Source organism: Syngnathus floridae, chromosome 17 (assembly GCF_059516105.1).
Source record: "Syngnathus floridae isolate MCC-2025c chromosome 17, RoL_Sflo_1.0, whole genome shotgun sequence".
Lineage (NCBI taxonomy): Eukaryota > Metazoa > Chordata > Actinopteri > Syngnathiformes > Syngnathidae > Syngnathus > Syngnathus floridae.
The window spans coordinates 2,847,553-2,867,458 of NC_142429.1; the positions used below are offsets into that span (position 1 = coordinate 2,847,553).

At 47.0% G+C, this 19,906-nt stretch overlaps 1 protein-coding gene across 10 annotated transcripts; it reads left to right on the forward strand.

Moving 5' to 3' along the window:
* The first annotated feature begins 211 nt into the window (after window positions 1-211).
* On the forward strand, window positions 212-19,068 carry grid2ipa (glutamate receptor, ionotropic, delta 2 (Grid2) interacting protein, a). Of its 10 annotated transcripts, XR_015853510.1 has the most exons (26): window positions 212-425; window positions 595-827; window positions 2,067-2,320; window positions 2,548-2,880; window positions 2,971-3,125; window positions 7,380-7,655; window positions 7,753-7,838; window positions 7,901-7,970; window positions 8,030-8,326; window positions 8,394-8,545; window positions 10,564-10,719; window positions 11,128-11,234; window positions 11,316-11,463; window positions 12,080-12,411; window positions 12,476-14,635; window positions 14,757-14,844; window positions 14,916-15,005; window positions 15,077-15,273; window positions 15,503-15,658; window positions 15,801-15,887; window positions 15,958-16,087; window positions 16,147-16,265; window positions 16,417-16,581; window positions 17,084-17,160; window positions 17,401-17,506; window positions 18,744-19,068. XR_015853510.1 is itself a non-coding variant. In XM_088358525.1 (25 exons), coding segments are annotated over exons 2-25 (5,718 nt in total). In that variant the 5' UTR covers window positions 212-425; window positions 595-745; the 3' UTR covers window positions 17,402-19,068. The 10 variants fall into 10 exon arrangements, 8 of the variants coding, with proteins under 8 accessions (XP_088214651.1, XP_088214652.1, XP_088214650.1 ...); XR_015853509.1 differs by having other exon boundaries at window positions 17,084-17,506; XM_088358525.1 differs by having other exon boundaries at window positions 17,401-19,068.
* Window positions 19,069-19,906: the final 838 nt, after the last annotated feature.

The window sequence follows — 19,906 nt, forward strand, 5'->3', positions numbered from 1 at the left end:
TTCTCCGACAGTTTACACCAAGTACCACCCAAACCAACGTAAGCGCCACCAGAAATGACCTGCAAGAACGTGAATGTGTGCTGACAGAGGGAGCCTCAAACCACACCTTGAGGACCCTTGGCCTGACTTTGTCATAATTCACTTCAACCTTTGTTTTTTCTTTTTTTCATCTGTAACGAGAGCCCGCTTGTTTTTTCTTGTGAGCGGCTTTGAGTGCGTTTTTGCGTGTGTGTGCAACCCGGAAGAGAATCCGCAGGTTTCGTCTCTCAACTGGCACTCGCACGGTCGCAGAGGTGAAGGCAGACGCGATCATTTCCCCGGCCGGCTGGTACACGCCGTTTCTGGGTCACTCTTTGGCCCTCCGAGAGGCCCAGCATCCGCGAGCGCAACGTGAAGCAAGCGCGCGAGAGAGAGAGCAGGCCAAGGTATTTATAGAAAAACGGGGCTTCGCTGTCCCTTTTCTTTGCTTAAAACCATTTCCGAACTGACTGTCCCACTTCTGTGATCCGTTCACCGAGGCTGGAGCAAGCCTCCCTCACTGGTTTTCTCACTTTGGACCACCAGTGAGATTTTTGGGTGTGCTTGATTTCTCAGGCACACAAGGCTAGAGCATTTCCAGAGGTCCAGCTTGAGCAGTGGAGCGATGGTGCGAGTAGGCACTTGACTGCATCTGCCCCCCCCCCCCAGGCCGGGGGTCTGAAGGGTGAGGCTGGCCGGGACGTGCCCCGCCGCCAGCCGGGCGAGGATGAGGCGTTTCCTGAGCCGAAAGGGTCGCTTCTCCCTGCGCCAGAGCAAGTCCGGCACCCGCAGGGCTTCCAAAGATTTCTGTAAGTCGCCATCATTTTGACATCTCACGAACTTTCTGTCAGGGTAAAGAATGATAACATATGGATGTATTTTTTTAATAGCACGCTTGGAGAATAGAATGCTTGAAAAGATTCACAATGCATATTTTAGCAGCTGTGACGGAACCTTTTGCTTTCATCCACCCACACACGTCTCCAAGTGACTGATTAAATTCCTTTTGCGCCTCTCGTTGACATTTTTTCTGATTACTTTTCTGACTTTAGCTGTCCAAATTGGACATTCTGGCTTTGTCTTAGCGCACAAAAAGTGCGCCTATGAACAGTTGTACAACAGAGCAATATTTCCATACTACTACTGCTCTTTTGATGGCTGCTTTGCATTCCAATTAGTGTGCTCTGTTATTTTTCCTTGGCTATATCAAGTTGTATCCACACTTTGCGTGTTGATGTTAAAGTTTCAAAGCTTAAAGCATTGCGTTTACTTAAGGAGGCCATGTGTGACATGGTGTTTTAATATATTTATATAACCCAGGATATTTTTTTCCCCCCAGTGTTGCTGTGAGACCAAACGAAAAGACAAATACTAGTTGTCGAACAGACCCACGACTGAACCAATGACTAAAATGAACATCCCCTGTCCTCAAATAGTCAGGTTCAATGTATCCAGATGTCATATTAGCCTCTAGGGACTCCATATCGCACCACTGGAATGAGGTCAGCGACCACCAGAGGAAGGCCAGTAGGGAGCAGCACTGTGCTCGTCACTAATAACCTGCTTTTTCTAGCTCGTTTTTTTCCCTCTAGCTCCATGCTGAGGTGTGAAGGACACTCTGACCTTTGTTTCGCATCTCACAACCTGTTTGTGTGTGTGAACAAATCCAATATTAACATTGTTTTCTGTGTCAATGCGTTGTCACGACTAGGTTTTTTTTTTTTTTTTTTTTTTTTTTTTTACAAATGTCAGCAGACATTATAAAACTAAGGATTGATAACTTGTCAAATGTGTCAAACTATAATTTATCAACATCGCTACTCGACAAGGCTACATGAATAGTGCTTTTACTTGGAATGAAAACAAATTTCAATTGGATTTAGGGCTGGGAGATTAAGTTTTTAGACTTTCACAGTCCACGTTTTGTTGAGTTTTGTTGAGTTTTTCCTCCTCCCTGAAGGTGATACCACCCAGCACTAACTAAAACACACTGCCTGCAAACTCCCGCCTCTCACATCAAGATCACAACTCTACATTTCACATTGCAGTTCTTGGTCTTCCCGCTACCAATCAGAACTGGCCCGAGGCTTTCGGCTTCCGATTGGGCGGCACCGGGCCCAGCTACATCTTGTCGGTGGTGGAGAGCAGCAGCGCCTTCCTGGCGGGCCTGCAGCCCGGCGACCAGGTGGTGGACATCGAGGGCCAGGACGTGACCAACCTCAGCACCCCGGCACTAATTGCTCTAGCTCAAACCCTCAAGACGGTGCCGCCCAGCATCGGCGTGGTGTCACGCATTGAACAGGTATCCGGAAACACACACCAGGAAAGAATGACTGTTTAAGAGATGTAGACGGATGATATAAGAGCAGGCAGCCACAGTGGTCTTTATTGTCTGTGAAAAACTATTCATATTAATGCTGCACCGAGGAGCTGAGAAGTTCACACTGTTTAATGATTGGATTTGAAAGCCAACTGTTTGAAGTTTAGAACTGAAGGTGAAACTCGCATGGCATGTTTTCTCTTCGTTAGATTGACATCACTCCCGGTCCAGATGGCCGCTTCGGCTTCACCATCGTGGGCGACAGCCCTTTGACAGTGGAGGACTGCGTGGCCGATGGTGCGGCCGCCCGTGCAGGCCTCAAGGCTGGCGACTACGTCCTAGAGGTCAACGGCATTCCGGTCAAGCGTCACGAGACAGCGGCCGTCATGATCAAAGCGGCGCAGGGTCGTCCTCTGCGTCTGGGCGTGCTCAGCATAGCACGCCGGCCCAAGCGGCTGAGTAGCAGCATGAGGGTCCTCTCGCAGAGCAGCGACAGCATCAGGGAGAGTCGCGCGCACAAGGCCATGGAGTTCAACAAGAAGGTGGGTCACCAGGCCTTGTGTCATTCAGCCCTCTGAGCGGTCGCATCGAGCCAGCTCAGCTTTATGCATTACTTTGTGCTTGTGTTTGAGGTGGAGGAGGTGCTGTGTGAGGAGCCAGATTTGAAGGAGCAGCTCTTTGACGTCTTGAAGCAGTACGCCGCCGATCGCCACGTGGAGAGCCTGGCCGAGGCGCTGCCGGACATCCTCGTCACAGAGCGCCATCGGCAGCTCATCGAAAGTGTCAGGTACGAAGAAGACTTCCTTCCCCCCAAATCCTCAACACTACTGTATTGCGTTTCCTCCGTTTCAGCACCCTTGTGAAACTCAAACCCCAAACACGGCACTGCTATGCTGAGCCTTGCAATGTTTTCACTCATCTCTGATTCCTGCTTCTCACACTCTCTTTCTCTCGGTGGCCACCAAGCTCTTTCTCTATCTGCTTCTCTCTCTCCCTCTCTCCGCCTGCTGTGATGCATCCGTCCTTTGATAGGCAATTGTGTGTGTGTAGCGCATTGCTGCTTGCTTTTTGTGGGCTCCTCTTGGTGGAGCTGTTCTAGCCGCTCCAGCCAGCTTGCAGGCTGGGTGACTTTGCGATGAGCACACCTTCCTAATTGAGACAAACGTGCCAGCTGCACTTAAGGTCATACGTGTGCTTTGAAGGTCGTGTGTTGGAGGAAATGATGACTTGCTGCCTCAGGTGAGTACCGTTTGTCAGTTTTGTTAATTTGCAAGGCTTCTGTTGGAGTTGTCATTGTCAAAGCGTCTTCATCGGCTGGTTAAAAATAGTACAATGCCACTTTTATTGCATACTCAACGGCTACAACATAAGGTAGCGTACCTTACCTGCAAGCGTTAGGGTTAGGGTTAGGGTAAACTGATGAGATTCATCCAAAATGTTTGCCTTTACAAAGTCACTTTACTTGAACAGCATCACTTTGACTGTTTCTAATGGTTTTGTGGAACAGACTAAACCTGAAACTCAAAATGCTGCACTCGAGCTAGCACCACTTCTCTTGTGAAATGCTTATTGAATTGTGCATTTTCTTTTGTGCAAGTGTACCTAATGGTTTGTCCCATGAGTGTGTGTCCTGTTTAGAAAAGTGCCCGTGACATTTTTTTTTTTTTTTTTGCACAGGCTTCCCATCTATTATGCATCAGCTGTATCCATAGAGGACGGTTATGGCTCCATTGCTGATTCTCGAACTAACTTTAGCATTTGTTCCTTATAATTGCGTCTTCCTCTTTCTCGCTCAGGTGCTCTGTGACCTTGCAAGACTTTGATATGCAAAGTTGTGCCTCCTCTTCCCAGTGTAGCTGTTCGTTTTGAAGCCAGTGCTGGGTTTGTTTCCCACATGAAAGGCAGACGACATTAGTGACACATTTGCAAGAAGCTGCAGCAGCATGATGGGGACCATGTTGTTTTGGTGCCGAGAGCCTTGCAAAGTTTTGCCTCGGGGTGCTTCTTGGCATTCGTACAATGACAAAATGGATCCGACATCTGGAGAGTCAAAGTGATAGCGCAGTTTTTAGGCCAGCATACTCATTGGACAAATTATTCAAATGAAACTTTGGTTGGCACCCGCTCAGATTTTGGAATTGAGAAAAAATGAAAGAGCGTAATGGGTCGAATGCAGTTTCAGTTTCTCTTTGTGTTCGTCTTGAGGTGTCTGATGGTGTTGAGGTCAGGGCTCTCGTGTTCTTACATCGTTATGGGGTCTTGCTGAATAGAAAATTAGGGCCTGAACAATGAATCGGTTGTCTGACTTAATCGGCCGTTATCTATCGAGACTAAATTCTTACTTTTATTTTGTTTCGAATATATTTTTGAATTGATCATTTAATCAGTCTGTTGGAATTTTATTCTGCCAAATATAGGAATCACCAAAATCCAAAGCTCCCTGACCTTCCTCAAAGTGAACTTTCCAAATGAAGGTCGGATGTGAACGTGATGTGTGATTGACGCCAGGCGTGTCAACTGGTTCCTTTCTTTCTCCCGCGCGCTTGCCTGTGCACGCGCTCACACACCCGCCTCTGTCCCTGCGTCTGCCTCGCCCTCCCACGGGAGGCCTTCTATTTATAAGCAGCCTACTTCTTTTAATACCTTTTCATTTTTGACGCAGTGACAGTTCTTCACCGCTTCCCCAATGGCAGGCGCGCGTCTGCCGTGTGAGTCAAGACGATCCCACAACGGCCATTGCCGCTTTTGTGGCTGTTGAGTAAAATTGTTGGCAACCCGCTTGGCCTTCAAACATTTCAATTTGGGCTCAAAGCCATGATCTGACGTCAACATTGGAAAGACACGATGCTTCAGGTGGAATTTCTGGTCGCTGCACGGGTCGACGTCTGCAATCCCCATGACTTTTACAAATCCTCCAATGCTTGTGGGGTCTTTCTCTTCTGAAAGTGTATCAATGAAGCCTTGTAGGGCTACGCACGCACACGCACGCACACGCACGCACGCGCACACACACACACACACACACACACACATACACACACACACATTCTTGGACAACCCACTGGGGCGCTCTTCAGTTCTTGTCACTCTTTCCCTCCTCCTCCTCCTCCTCCTCCTCCTCCTCCTCATCTTGTGAGGGAAGAGCCGCTTGTCACTTTTGCTCTTGTTAGCGGCGCTGCATGATGGATGAGTGCAACTGGCTGCCAGGCGTGGGCCAATGATGGCAAAGTTGGTGACCAACGGCCGACGCTGCTTAGGGAGCTTTTGCTGGTGAGCAGGGAAGCTGAGCGTTTGGCCTATTGGCCGGGAGTCTTTGCCCGGTGACGGTGGACGGGAGACTGGAGGAGGCGTTTGCATGGCTTACTGAGAGGCGGCGCTTCCTCAAAGAGCCATGGGAAGAGAACGCAGCCTTGCCAGACATTTTCGGTACGTTACATTTTACCTTCTATGCCGGCACGCTTGTCCCACCAAGGACTCTATCCATCAAGCCGTGTTTTCTATTTGACGACAATGACCCGCCTGATTCTGTTGCGTTTGTCTGATGCATGATTGGTGACCAGAGTTGCGTGGCCCACATCAATCGGTGAGCACAAGCATGTTCCCGTTGCCTCTGTGATACACGACCTGGCCCAGAAAGAGCTCCTACTCCACATTCTATCTTACTCCGCAGGCTGAATTTATGTCAGCAACGTTTAGCAAGTATTTAGGATATTAATGAACAACTTGCCTGAAAGTTGTTTTTCCTTGCAGCCTGCTCCATCAACAAACCAAATCATTTGCTATCATTTGTTTCCGGCGATGTTGTTTTTGTTTGTGCTCGAGTCCTGCGGCGGCTCTGCGCAAGTGGGCCATTTCGGAATATGCAAAGCACCCCTGGAGAGTTTGGATGAAGGCTGCGCTGTGGGGAAGAGGAGGAGGAGGAGGAGGAGGAGGAGGAGGAAAGGGGGTGATGATGATGTTGGTGGCGGCTGCCTTTTTGGAGGAGCGATGCGGTGGATTTACGAACTAGCAGAGGGCCAAATTCGAGTCTGTTTTGCTTGTGTGTGTTTGAGCGTCGATAAAAGAAGTTGTCATGATTGACTTTGCCTTGTCTGTCAGCTTTCTTGCATTTCTGGGTCAATCCCGTGTTTTGTTTTCTTGCTGTCGCAGCTAATTGCCATCATATAAACCACAGTGAGATCTTATAAAGCCAAATATGTCAGACTTGTTGACGAGAAACAAAAACAAGTCTCTGCTTTTCTTTCACATGCAGTGTGAAATTCAAAGTGAGTCATGCCTCCCTTGAACGAGCAATAACACAAACAGTGGCTGCAATGTCAGCTACGTAGATGAGACATCTCTTCATGCCTTAGGGCAGTGTTTCTTAACCGGGGGTTCCCTAACTCTAACCCTAACCCCCTAGGGGTGCGAGAATGCTTCCTAGGGGTTGCGAGGATACCCTGGGGGAAATTTACAATTTTTCGGGGATAATGGTCGGGTAACCGAAAAAAGTGAAAAATTCTGGAAATCAAGAAGTCATTGTGTTAATTGGGATTAGGGATAATGCTAATTAAGCCTTATAGCTGTAAAGTAAACCAATTATTATTATAATAATTATTTAGGGGTAGGGGTAGGGGTAGGGGTAGGGTTAGGGGTGCGAGAACAGGTTGGTGAATTGAATGGGGTGCGAACAAGGAAAAAGGTTAAGAACCACTGCCATAGGGTGAGGCAATTTTTTTCTTTTTGGGATAAGTAAAAGTCACCAGAGGTTTTGATGGGGAGTGGAGTGTCCTTTGTTTTTGGGGGGGGGTTAATATTCAAGTGAATGAGAAACCCTCCTTGCATTTGATGCAGCAAGTGCACATACAAAAAACGTCTTTTTATTGCAGCTTACTAAGATGTTTTTCAAGTAATTAAGTGGGCCCTGCCCATGGACAAAACAAGCTAAACATTTTGCAAGTAATGTATCTGCCTTGGTTTCCTACTCTACGCTTATTGAATCAAGTTTTTCTGAAGTTCACCCTGAGGGCTTCTCTCACTCATCCTCAAAAATGTTCTCCAGGATCTTCATTCCCAAGAAGCACCGGGAGCGTTTTGACAAGGTGGTTTCCCAGAGCCCGATGAGCCGTCTAAAGGGGCGGAGCTTCAGCGACCCCAGCCGTAGCGACCTGCGCCGCAGCCGCGGCGATGCTCATCCCGAGCGCCCGGCGGTCTCCACACGCGCCAGTTCGGTGCCGCGCACGCACGCGGACGAAGGCTATGGCCCCCTGCCCCGCGGCATGCGCAAGACCACCTCACTCATAGCCGGACACTCAGGCGGATCGACAACCAACTGCAGGTCAGGGCTGTGTAGAAAAAAACTAAATCTCAAGCATGTTTCTTGAGGGAGATCTGTGACTATATCCATTTATTCCATCTGCTGTTGTTGTCTTTAGGACGGTGAGAGTGTGCAAAGGCAATATGAGCTTTGGCTTCACTCTCAGGGGTCACGCCCCTGTGTGGATCGACTCTGTCATCCCGGGTAACTTCAAGGTGCACATTGAGAGCCTCGGTGGCCTCGCTTTGACTTGTTTTGCTGTGTAGGCAGCGCAGCAGACAAGGCGGGTCTTAAACCAGGAGACCGCATCCTGTTCCTCAACGGACTTGATATGAGGTAAGAAGTTATCATTGGCGCAGCATTAACCAGTCACCTCATACCGCGTCTGGCCGTAGGACCTCCTCCCATGAGAAGGTGGTGTCCATGCTGCAAGGAAGCGGCGCCATGCCCACCCTGGTCGTGGAGGACGGCCCGCCCTCTTTCAGCATGTCAGAGCAGGACTTGACAGGGGGCGGCATTTCCACAGAGCGCGCGCGCTCCCCCGCGCTCGGCTCCCTGCACTGGGTGGCCGAGATACTGCCACCGAGCATCCGAGTCCATGGACGCACCTTCGGGCAGCAGCTGGAGCACCTGCTGACCATCCAGGAAAGGTACACAGTCTGCAAGGCTCTGGAGAACTTCTTCCAGCACAGGTGAGAAGTAGAATCAAAACAAACATGTGCGTGTGAGGCATTCTCAGACATGTTTCCATGGCAACAGGAATGTGGATACGCTGATCGTGGATGCCTTCCCGGTGCTGGATACGCCGGCCAAGCAGGTCATCTGGCAATTTGTTTACCAGCTGCTGACATATGAAGAGCAAGAACACTGCCAAAGCAAAATCTCACGCTTTCTTGGATTCAAGGCGCCAGGTGGGAGGACAATATTTTATGCTTTAACCCAGGGGTGCCCAATACGTCAATCTTGATCGACCGGTCGATCGCCTAGCCACTACTGGTCGATCGCGTGACATCAAAATGTTTTTGGTTTTTTTTCGCACTTGAGGTGTGTGCAAACAATGGTGCTAACAACACAACACTAATGCTCGCGAGTTCCCTCCAATTGTCAGATCCCTGTTTTTTCTCTTAAACTTAAGAAAGGGTATAAAAAGGGCAGTTGGACATAGTAAAAAGATTTTTTAAAAAGTATCAGTATTTTATTTATATATATATATATATATATATGTATATATGTCCAACCCTAACCCTAACCCTAACCCGTAATTTCCGGACTATAAACCGCAACTTTTTTCCAAACTTTTGAACCCTGCGGCTTATAGTCAGGTGCGGCTTATGTTAGAATGGTGCTCACTCTAACTTATTCTGCAAGAACCACACGGGAGACAAGTAAGTCCTTTTAGACACCTGCAGGTGGAGAGTCCATTCGTCGCTGTGCGTACAGCGATGATCAAATGGAGGTCTGACTTTCGGCTCCTGCAAGAGCATTTTTATTAAGAGAAACAGGGTGGGGGAAAGAGTGGACTGGATAGAGAAAGCCCTTGACCTCTAGTCAAAACATAGCAAGGGGTGTTTTATGACTTTGTGTAGGATGGGACAAGCTAGGTTTTTTATCACAGGTTGCATTCCAACATAATCATACGATAAAGATAACCTGGAAAACCCTCACATCTTATATAAGATTTTTTTTGTGATTTTTGTGATGACTTGATCACTTTTATACACTCGTAAAAAGGCTGTGGACCACTGTTGTGCGATATCTTGAAGAAAAAAACAACAACAAAAATACTATTTTGAAACACTACTATGGCTGCTGCTTATTCTGGCTGTGTTGCCTTTGACTATTATGAGCTTTAGTAGGAATGCACGCTAGGTGACCTGCATCAAAGGGGTCTAAACCCTTTCTCCTACACTGCCATGTGACTCAGAGATTACACAAAGCAGTGGCGCTGTTTGGACCATCTGCATTGTATTAAAACCCAATCAATCAGCATTTAAATTCAATTCTTCTGACATTTTGGTCACCAAAAACAAGTTGTAATGAATGTTAACTTTTAATGCATTTTATTCAGAAGGTTACTTTGAACCCTTAGGCTTAAATGCCGGCGCAGCGTATTTATGGATTTTTACGGCTTTCTGTGTACTGTCTTTCTTTGTAAAAAACTCGTGTGCATGTGCGGCTTATAGTCCGGTGCGGCTTATGTAAGAAAAAACTAAAATATCCCCGAATTTTAGCTGGTGCGGTTTATAGTCCAGTCCAGTTTATAGTCCAGAAATTACGGTGTGTGTGTGTGTGTGTGTGTGTGTGTGTGTGTGTGTGTGTGTGTGTGTGTGTGTGTGTGTGTGTGTATGTATATATATATATATATATATATATATATATATATATATATATATATATATATATATATATATATATATATATATATATATATATATATATATATATATACATATATATAAAAGTCAGCCACATATATATACATATATATATATATATATATATAAATTATTTTTTGTGGGTAGATCTTTGTGACTTGGTCATTTCAAAAGTAGCTCGCGAGCTGAAAATGTTTGGGCACCCCTGCAAAATCCCTTCTGCGCAAACTTAAAACCAACAAATGAAAATATCTTCAAAAGCTGACGTTAAAATTACCTGGTGTTTTTCTGTCATCTGATTGGTCAAAGACAGCCAAACACTTCGACGGACGAAACACGTCCCGCAGCAAATACGAGGCCCGCCACTGTTTTTTTTATGTGTGATTGTGTGTTGTGTGTGTGTGTGTGTGTGTGTGTGTGTGTGTGTGTGTGTGTGTGTGTGTGTGTGTGTGTGTGAGAGAGAGAGAGAGATTGTGTGTTTGTGATTGTGTGTGTTTGTTTGTGTGTGTGTGTGTGTGTGTGTGCGTGTGTGGTTGTGTATGTGTGTGTTCCAGCTCCACCAGCACCCCCTCCCCCTCCACCAGAGCCCGAGGTTGCCCCCGAGCCCCATCGCCGCAGCAGCTCCATGAGGGTGACGGGCACCATGTACAGGAGCAGTGTGAGGGGGCGGAGCTCTGACGACTTGCTCATTGGCACAAACTTGAGCATGGGTACAGAATCGGACTTATTGTCTGGCATAATTATTGACCAAATGGCCAGCATGTCAAGTGCTTCTAATTTTTTATCATCACAACATTAAGTAGTGGGAACAGCTACACGTTCTAATCTAGTAGAAGATCCTACTTGTTTTTCTAATTTGATCATTTTGAATGGACAAGGGAAGCTCTGTCTAATACTTCATTTGATATTATATTAGATCGTGCAGTTCTACTTAGTGTTGTTGCCTGTTTAGTATGCCCTAAACTATGTTTGCATGTAGGATAGGCTCAGTGATAAAATCAAATGTCAGTTCTCGATATTCATTATGAACCCAAATCAGAAGTAAAGCCAAATTTGACATGGACCTTCCCCGGTGTGGAATTGGGTGTTGGCTCATTGTCATGCCTGGATGACTTTAGGCTTCCGTGCAGACTCGCTACTGGAAGCCGGAATGCGGTTGGCTCCAGGAGAAAGACAATCAGGCGACGGGACTTCTCTTCCCGAGACTCCCAACAACCTCGCCAATGTACGTGCCGGCCCCTTCTCACTGGAAACCATTTGGGCAGAAAGGTCTCATCCTGCTCTTTTTACATTTCCGCCACGCAAGCTGTCAGCCGTGTACGCCGAACTGGAAAACATGTACGCGGCCAAGAGATCCAAGTCCCTGAAGACTCGCCCTCCTCCCGCCCCTGAGACTTTGCTGGAAGTGGACTCCCCCTCCCGCGCAACTTCCCCGACAACGCGTGCTCACACAGGTAGCCCCGCCGGGACCTCGTCCGACTGTCACGCATGCTCTGCCTCTCTCAAGATGGGATACCAAGTCGAATGATGAAAAAGTGCAGCGACGCTTCATCCCCAAGCAGCTAACCCACATCCAAATCTATCCTTGAATTTTATATCGATGATGATATTTTGTTCCATAAAACCCAAAACGAGGTCGGCTTTTGAAACTTTTGTTGTCAAAGCGGCACACGCGCGCAAGCTTGAGGATGTGCTGATGGTGGAAATGGAGCTGGGAAACACACATGAGGCCCAATTTCTTCAAAGCTCCACAATTTGAATCGGACGAATGCAACTTTTACACATTCTTGCTGTCAGGAGTTAGGTCGGGTCCCGATGTACTAGATCCAAACATCCTGGAGCACTTTTTGGCACTCTTCTGTTACAGCATCAAAATGGTGGCGCTTGAAACAAACAGATTTTTTCCCAAACTGTGATAAAAATTCACGTGCCCGGTAGAAATGGCCCCAAATGTCCTCCTTCCATTCTTGTCCTTTGCTCATTCTTTTCTGTTTTTCTCTTACTGTGCTCCTATTTGCATGCACTCTCTCAATGTTGGTAACGTGCATACGTATTTCTTCTTGGTTGCAGGTAGCCGTAAAGGCCTCCCGCCTGCTCTAACCTGGCCAGAGCCTCTTCCGAGCCCTCCCCTTACCCAATTCTACCCATCAGGCCTGACCAGCCAGAACAGCGGGGAGTCCAACCCCTACATGAGCCTGGATAGCCCACCACCCTCACCACCGGAGCTCATTGATTTGCCGTCGAGTCCGCCGCCACACCGCAGCAGCAAACGTCGATATACTTTCTCCAAGCCGCCGCGGTCCGAAGACACTGACCGCTTTCTGGACGCGCTGAGCGAGCAGCTGGGCCAGCACGTGGCAATTGTTGATGAATTTCTCACTCCTGAAAACGACTACGAAGAGGTATTTATGTGCGGACATTTTAGGAAAATCACTGATTTACTTACTATCTCCCTTTTCATGGCAGGAGTTTGGGCAGGTGGCATTCCCAGATGATGATGACGACGAGGAGGAGGAGGAAGATAATGATGAACAGTTAGGCATGGACGAAGAAGAAAGCGGAGGTTTCGTGGGTCCCGAGCTGAGCAGCCCGAGCGACATCCAAAGCAGCAGCGGGGACGATAATGCTTCCTCCCTCACCTATTCTTCCTCTTCCGACCATATCCCTCCGCCCCCCATGACGCCTCCTCCACCTCCACCCGTTCAGTTCAATGATGCACCGGCTCCTCCGCCTCCAGCCGCACCTGCGCCGTCTCATCCACCAGCACCACCTCCACAGCAGCAGGCTAGCTACAGCCCTGAAAACTCGCCGAGAGCTTACCTGCCCATTCGCCGGAAATCTGGCCCGCCACCCCCACCCCCGCCCCGCAGCAACCCGCCACCAAAACGACACTCCTTGCATAAAGTGCTGCCCTCCGAAGAGGGGCTGCAGGTCCAGGCTGCCATACAGGAGCTAAAGGCCTATCAAGAGCAGCAGTCCTACAAGGAGCAACAAGGGTATCAAGAAAGGCAAGCATATGAAGAGCTGAAGGCCTTTGAGGAACATCAGGTCTTCCAGGAGCAGCAGTCATATCAGGAGCAACTGTTCAAGGAGAGACAAGCCTATGAAGAGCACAAGGCTTTGGAGGAGCTCAAAGCCTTTGAGGAGCAAATGTTTGAGGAGCAACGAGCCTTCCAGCAAAGACAAGCGCAAGACTTCCAGGACCAAAAAGCTTACGAGGACCAAGTGATGCAGCAGATCTACCAGAGCCACCACTCAATGCCCGCCCAGCCCACCCATCAGAAATCCCACTCGCCACTAGCACTCCAGCAGCTACACCAGTCTTTACCGCCACTTCCTGCACCGGAAACTTCCAACCACAACTCTCGCCATCCTCTTTGCATGATGCGGCAGCAGCAGCAAGCGCAGCCCGGACACCACCGACGTCTATCCCGGTCAGCCCCGCCTCCGCATCACCCGCCCCCCCTTCCCACGGCCAACCCGAGTCGGCAGTATCCTGAGGATGTTTACCAAAGCCACCAAAGCCTCAGGGCCCAGCCTCACCATGCCTCAGCCGAGATGCTCCACCATCCCTCGGCGGAGATGATCCAGATCTTACAACATGCGCAGGTCTACCAACCACCGCAGCAGATGCAACAACCCAGCAGCCACTACTCCTCTGCAAAAATCTTCCACCAGCCCAAGATCCATCACTCCTCTATGGAACTCCTCCATCAACCTCACCAGATGATGCAGAGGCAGCCTCACCACTCATCCACGGAACTTCTCCATCAAGGGCAGCAGTTGCACAGAGGGCAGCCCCACCATTCATCCAGCGAGCTGCTCCATCAGATACACCCAGCCCAGCCCCACCACGCCTCCAGTGAGTTACTTGACCGGTCCCAACAGAAGCAACAAGTCAAGCCGCATCATCACTCCTCCAGCGAGCTGCTGCATCACGTCCAGAAAGAGCCTCCCTGCCAGCCGCTTCAGATGAACCGAGAAAGCCGTTTGCAGCAGAGCCGCCGGAGTCTTAAAAGTCAGCCCCAGCCCCAAGGCTCAGCACAAGGGCCGCCAGTACACCAAAGGCATCGCCCCCAACCCATCAAGCCGTCCCCCCAGAGGCCCCATTCCATTCAGCAGACTCGCCACCATTCGGCCATGCCTCACATCCATCACATCCACCACATGACCCCGCAACCTCCGCCACAGGATTACCAGCACCAGATTCAAGTGATCCATCCGCCGCAGCAAACCCACCGGCCGCACCCGCTTCTGTCTACGTTCCAGCCTCTCCAACCGCAGCAGCCCGTGCTCTCCTCCTTCCAGCCTCCAAGTCAGCGCGAGCAGGCCCAGTCGGCCACCCAGACCACCCGCCCTCATTCCCAGCCCTCCCACCACCTGATGCAGCAGCAGCAGCCCCAGGGCCAGTCCCAGCACAAAGCAATACAGAGCCCAATTCAGCACCAGTCGCTCCCCCCATCTCTATCTGAGCCACCTCCACCCCCGCCACCACCTCTGCCTCCACCCTGCTCCCCTCCGCCCTTACCGCGGCCCACCCTCTCCAGGATGGACTCCCATCACATGAGTGTCAAGAGGCTGCGCTGGGAGCAAGTGGAGAACTCGGAAGGCACTATCTGGGGCCAGGTGAATATTGGGCTAGTTGCACGTTGGGCGTGTAAGGCTACGTCTGAGAACTTTGACTTGAAAAGAGTCTGGCTGAAATTGTAAGTAACGGTGCTGCCACGCTTGTTGTCTGTTTCTGTAGTTGGGCGCAAATTCTGACCACGAGAAGCTGCATGACATGGTGAAGTATTTGGACCTGGAGATGCACTTTGGGACACAGAAAGGGTCTCGTAAGTGGATTTGCTGCTTTCACTATGTTCTGACAAATGTGTTGACTTTTGACGGACAGTCTTGTTTTCAGCGCTCGCGCCGGAGCCCTTGGCACAACTGGAAACATTTAGGAAAAAGGATGTCATTGAAATTCTGTCGCACAAGAAGGCCTACAATGCATGTAAGTGTGCTTCCGAGGAGATTACGGGTTGAAGGCAAAGTGAACGATGCTCCCGTCTGTTCTTTGCGCAGCCATCCTGATGGCCCACCTGAAGCTGTGTCCCGGAGAGCTGCGTCAGGTGCTGCTGAGCATGAACTCCGACAGGCTGCAGCCCTCGCACATTAAACAGCTGCTGCTATATGCCCCCGACGCCAACGAGGTAAAAAAGTACCAAGACTACAGTGAGGACCCTGGCAAACTCACCGAGCCCGACCAGTTTGTACTGCAGGTACCGTACAGTCCGGAGCGATTGCAGGCATTTTGGTAGCGATCCTTTCAATTCTCCTAATGGTGTCCTCTCGGTCCCCCTACTTTAATAGTGTCTTGGTCGATCCGAGTTCTCCGCTGCTCCCTTCTCTCACCGTTCTTGGCATACATAAGCATTTGGAGGACCCATTCATACTACGTATGTATTCATGAAGGTTTACGATTTTATCTTTTTCTCCCGGAAAAATTAGATGCTGTCAGTGCCTGAGTATAAGACCCGCCTGGAGAGCCTCCTCTTCAAGTGCTCACTACAGGAGAAGACGGAAGAGCTGAGGGGAGCCTACGAATGCATCAACAAGGCCTCCTCGGAGCTCAGGAGCAGCAAGAAGCTTGCAAAGATTCTCGAGGTACCAACCTGTTTTTTCTTGTTGGGGTTATTCTGTTCCCCTGAAGTTGTACATTCGTCTCTTCTGACTTTATTCATGGAATTTGATGTCCCTGCTTGCAAATATGATGAGCTAACTTTGTGCATTTGTATCTGCTCCACAGTTCGTGTTGGCCATGGGGAACTACTTGAATAGCAGCCAGCCCAAAAGCAACAAGACAACTGGCTTCAAGATCAATTTCCTGACAGAGGTACACGGACCAGCAGCAACACTCGAATCCTTCGGGGCAGGAGGGTCATTTTGTTTCTGAATCTTTGCAGCTGAGCACAACGAAGACGGTGGACGGGAAGTCGACGTTCCTGCACATTCTGGTCAAGTCGTTGTGCCATCACTTTCCCGACGTGCTGGACTTTTCCAAAGATCTCACCACGGTTCCTCTCGCAGCCAAAGGTGAATGCTAACAATCGAGTCATTCAACGTAATGCCCTAAATTGTTTCGATCCATTCAGTCAACCAAAGGACGATCACATCCGATTTGAACGACATGCACGGAGCCATCCGTAACATCCGCTCGGCCTGTCAGAAAATGCCCGCGAGCGCCGAGGACCGCTTTGCCGCCGTCATGAGTGTATCCTTCAGTGTTAGGGAGCAAGTGTCCAACACCTGCAGCACCGCGCTCAGACTAGCTGATGGCTAGTGGAGGTCCAGAGTTGGCCCGTGAGCCATGGGTTGGACACCAGTGCATTGGCGGCCATCTCCCTTGACTGGGCCTTGCGCAGACCTTTCTGGAAAACAGTCATCCGGCCGTGCAGTCTCTGGAGTCCCTCCAGCAGAGCTCTCTGGAAGAGTTTTCTCAAACGGCCTCCTACTTCGGGGAGGACGGCAAATGCACCAACACGGAGGCCTTCTTTGGCATCTTTGCTGACTTTGTCAGCAAGTTCGAGGTGAGGAGGAACCATTTCAAGTGTACATGGTGTGTGTGTGTGTGTGTGTGTGTGTGTGTGTGTGTGTGTGTGTGTGTGTGTGTGTGTGTGTGTGTGTGTGTGTGTGCGTGTGCGTGTGCGTGTGCGTGCGCGTGCGCGTGCGCGTGCGTGTGCGTGTGCGTGTGCGTGTCTGTGCGTGTCTGTGCGTGTCTGTGCGTGTCTGTGCGTGTCTGTGCGTGTCTGTGCGTGTCTGTGTGTGTCTGTGTGTGTTTCTATGGGTTTGAACGTCTTCTCTTCCTGCCAGTAGATACACTTTGCAATCCTGAATTGTTAGTGCCTGACTTAATAGTGCGGAGATTCCAACAATGTGTTACTTCAGTACTGTACTTTACTCACAAGTTTTATTGTTATTTTGATGAACTGCTGATCCTCATAAAGTTTGATTGCTTGAATCATACAGTCACAGAGCCACCAGGCTTTCCCGTCATAGTGATGCCAATGTGCATTTGTTTCTTCACCACAGAGGGTTCTCAGCGATCACCAGGCAGCTGAAAACCCAAAAAGCCCGAGAAGTCCTCGAATGGCCTCCCCACTTGCCTGGTAGCACTTATAAAGAACAAACACGCACATACACACACACGCTGTTATGCTCGAAAGCACGGCTGGCAAAAGTATGGCAACTTACTGCTCCGCCCACACCGTTCTTCATTTGGTCCTACAAGCATTTATAAAATCAAGATTTTTGCCCAATTTTTATCTGTAGCTTAGCTAGCTTGCTAGCTTTCATTAATTGTGTAGCTTATAAGCAATTGCTAAACCCTGAAAATGCATTTTCCTCAGATGCGGCTATTTAAATCCCCAAGCAATGAGGTTCACGCCGCAGATGAGCCGAGTGCAGCACCCGAAGCCTGTTAGCTCGCCAGCTAGCTACACTGTTTCACATCCAGTATGTAACTTGTTTCACTTTTCTGAGCCAAATCAGCTTTCATGTACCGTTTCTATTTGGAAGGGACATACAAGATGGCTTATCTATTCATACCAATAGTGTACTATATTTATGATTGTATTGCAGAATTTATTATTGCATTTTCATTTTCACTTTTGATTTTCCTTTTCAAAGTTCACTAAGTGGGTGTGCGGTGTAACTTAGCCATTGAACTATTTTGTAGCAGCATTTAAAATGTTTAGATGAACACAAATGTGTTGAGTACAATCATAGTTTTTCTGTTACCGTATTGGCCCAAATATAAGACGGTGTTTTTTGCATTGAAATAAGTGGGGGTCGTCTTACATTCAGGGTCTAGACCAGGGGTGGGTGTACTCATTTTTTTCGTGGGCCGCATTGTAGTGGGCCTTCTTTCGGAGGGTCATTATGATTGTCAACCCAAATCAATGTATGAGCACCTCATATTATATACAGTAAAAGCTACAAAACAAACTGACAAATAACTTGTTTTCAAATCAGATGAGTAAAAACTGGTCAAATTAAAAAAAAAAAAGATATTAATAAAAGTGAAGACAATTTGCAATTTTAGTAATGACACTAATTTGATGCACAATTTGTCTTCGGGGGCCACACAAAATGAATTGGCAGGCCATATCTGGTCCCCGGGCCTTGAGTTTGATAGCTGTGGTCTAGACATTATACCCATTCACAACGCTAGATGGCGCCAGATATCTTTAAAGCGAATGCTGAACTTAACTCCCCAAGCCAAAGTGTAACCCTGTCACGAAGAAGAAAGATAAAAAATAGCGGTAGCACGAAGAAGAAAAATAAAAAATAGCGGTAAGAAAGAAAAGAGAAGAAAATAAGAGAAGAGATAACAGAAAATGGAAAAATCAAAAGCCATTCACTTACAAATGTGATTGCACTTTAGTTTACATATTTAAATGTTCAGATATTAAAATGTGACACAGTTTTTGCATGATTTGAAGGAGGCAAAATAACATAACACATTTCTCTCGAATATATTGTTATGATCATTTGTTTCAGATGTACTGTAATTATTTTCTGTATAAAAATTAAATTACTTTTTTCTTTTTTCAAACTTGAGTCTTGAAAAAGAGGGGGTTGTCTTATAATCAGGGTCGTCTTATATTTGGGCCAATACAGTATTTGATATTGTTTATTATTTGAATTATCTGAATGTAAGCTAAATTCATATTTGGGATTGTCTCAACAGATTGTTTTGAAAAATGTGATGACAGACGGCTTTCGATCGGCTCCAATATTTTCTCTGCGCTGACAGCGGGCGGTGTGCAATATGCAAATGTTTGCCTTCTGGTCTAGAAAAAGAAATGGCTCGGATGCATAAGCAGCATTTTCATTCCTGACTGAAAATGTGTGTTCTTCCTCCATTTTATGAGAACTCTAATGCAGATATGGTGACTTTTAATCTGGTAGCTGCAGTCATGTACATAAACGGCTGATGAAGCTGGAAACTGGCTCCTCTCGTGTAAGCCAATGCTTTGCAGAGCGACTATTGATTCTAAAGCTTTTATCACAAATGTCAGAGTCTATTTATTTACCTCTCTCGTGCATCACACCAGGCTGGAATAGCTGAAAATGTAGCATGGGAAAAGTCAACCTTTTATTTCTTGTCAATATCAAGAATTACAATGGGTGTTTGTTTCATGGAAACATAGAGCTTAACTTTACAGCAATAAATGGATTTTTTTTTACTATGGAAGCTCTCATTTTACAAGAATAGGCCGTCATCATGACAGTAAGTCAATTATTACTGAAGTAATTATTGATATACGTATATATATATATATGTATATATATATATACGTATATATGTGTATATATATACATATATATGTATATATGTGTATAGTATGTATATATATACATATATATATATGTATATATATGTATATATACATATATATATGTATATATATGTATATATATATATATGTGTGTATATGTATATGTATATATACATATATATATATGTATATATATGTATATGTATATATACATATATATATATGTATATATATGTATATGTATATATACATATATATATATATATGTATATATATGTATATGTATATATACATATATATATATATATATATGTATATATATGTATATATATGTATATATACATATATATATATATGTATATATATGTATATATACGTATATATATATATATATGTATATATATGTATATATACATATATATATATATGTATATATATGTATATATACATATATATATATATGTATATATACATATATATAATGTATATTTTGCAGTGGGGATGTAACGAAAAGCTCATTACATTTTAATTTTATAGTCAGAGATCTTGTTGATTATCTGAATTTATTCAA

Coding starts and splice junctions, on each gene's coding strand:
- grid2ipa (XM_088358524.1), top strand. CDS start 746: ATGAGGCGTTTCCTGAGCCGAAAGGGTCGCTTCTCCCTGCGCCAGAGC. Junction 8,327..8,393: donor GAGAACTTCTTCCAGCACAG/GTGAGAAGTAGA, acceptor CCATGGCAACAG/GAATGTGGATACGCTGATCG. Junction 14,636..14,756: donor AAGGCACTATCTGGGGCCAG/GTGAATATTGGG, acceptor CTGTTTCTGTAG/TTGGGCGCAAATTCTGACCA.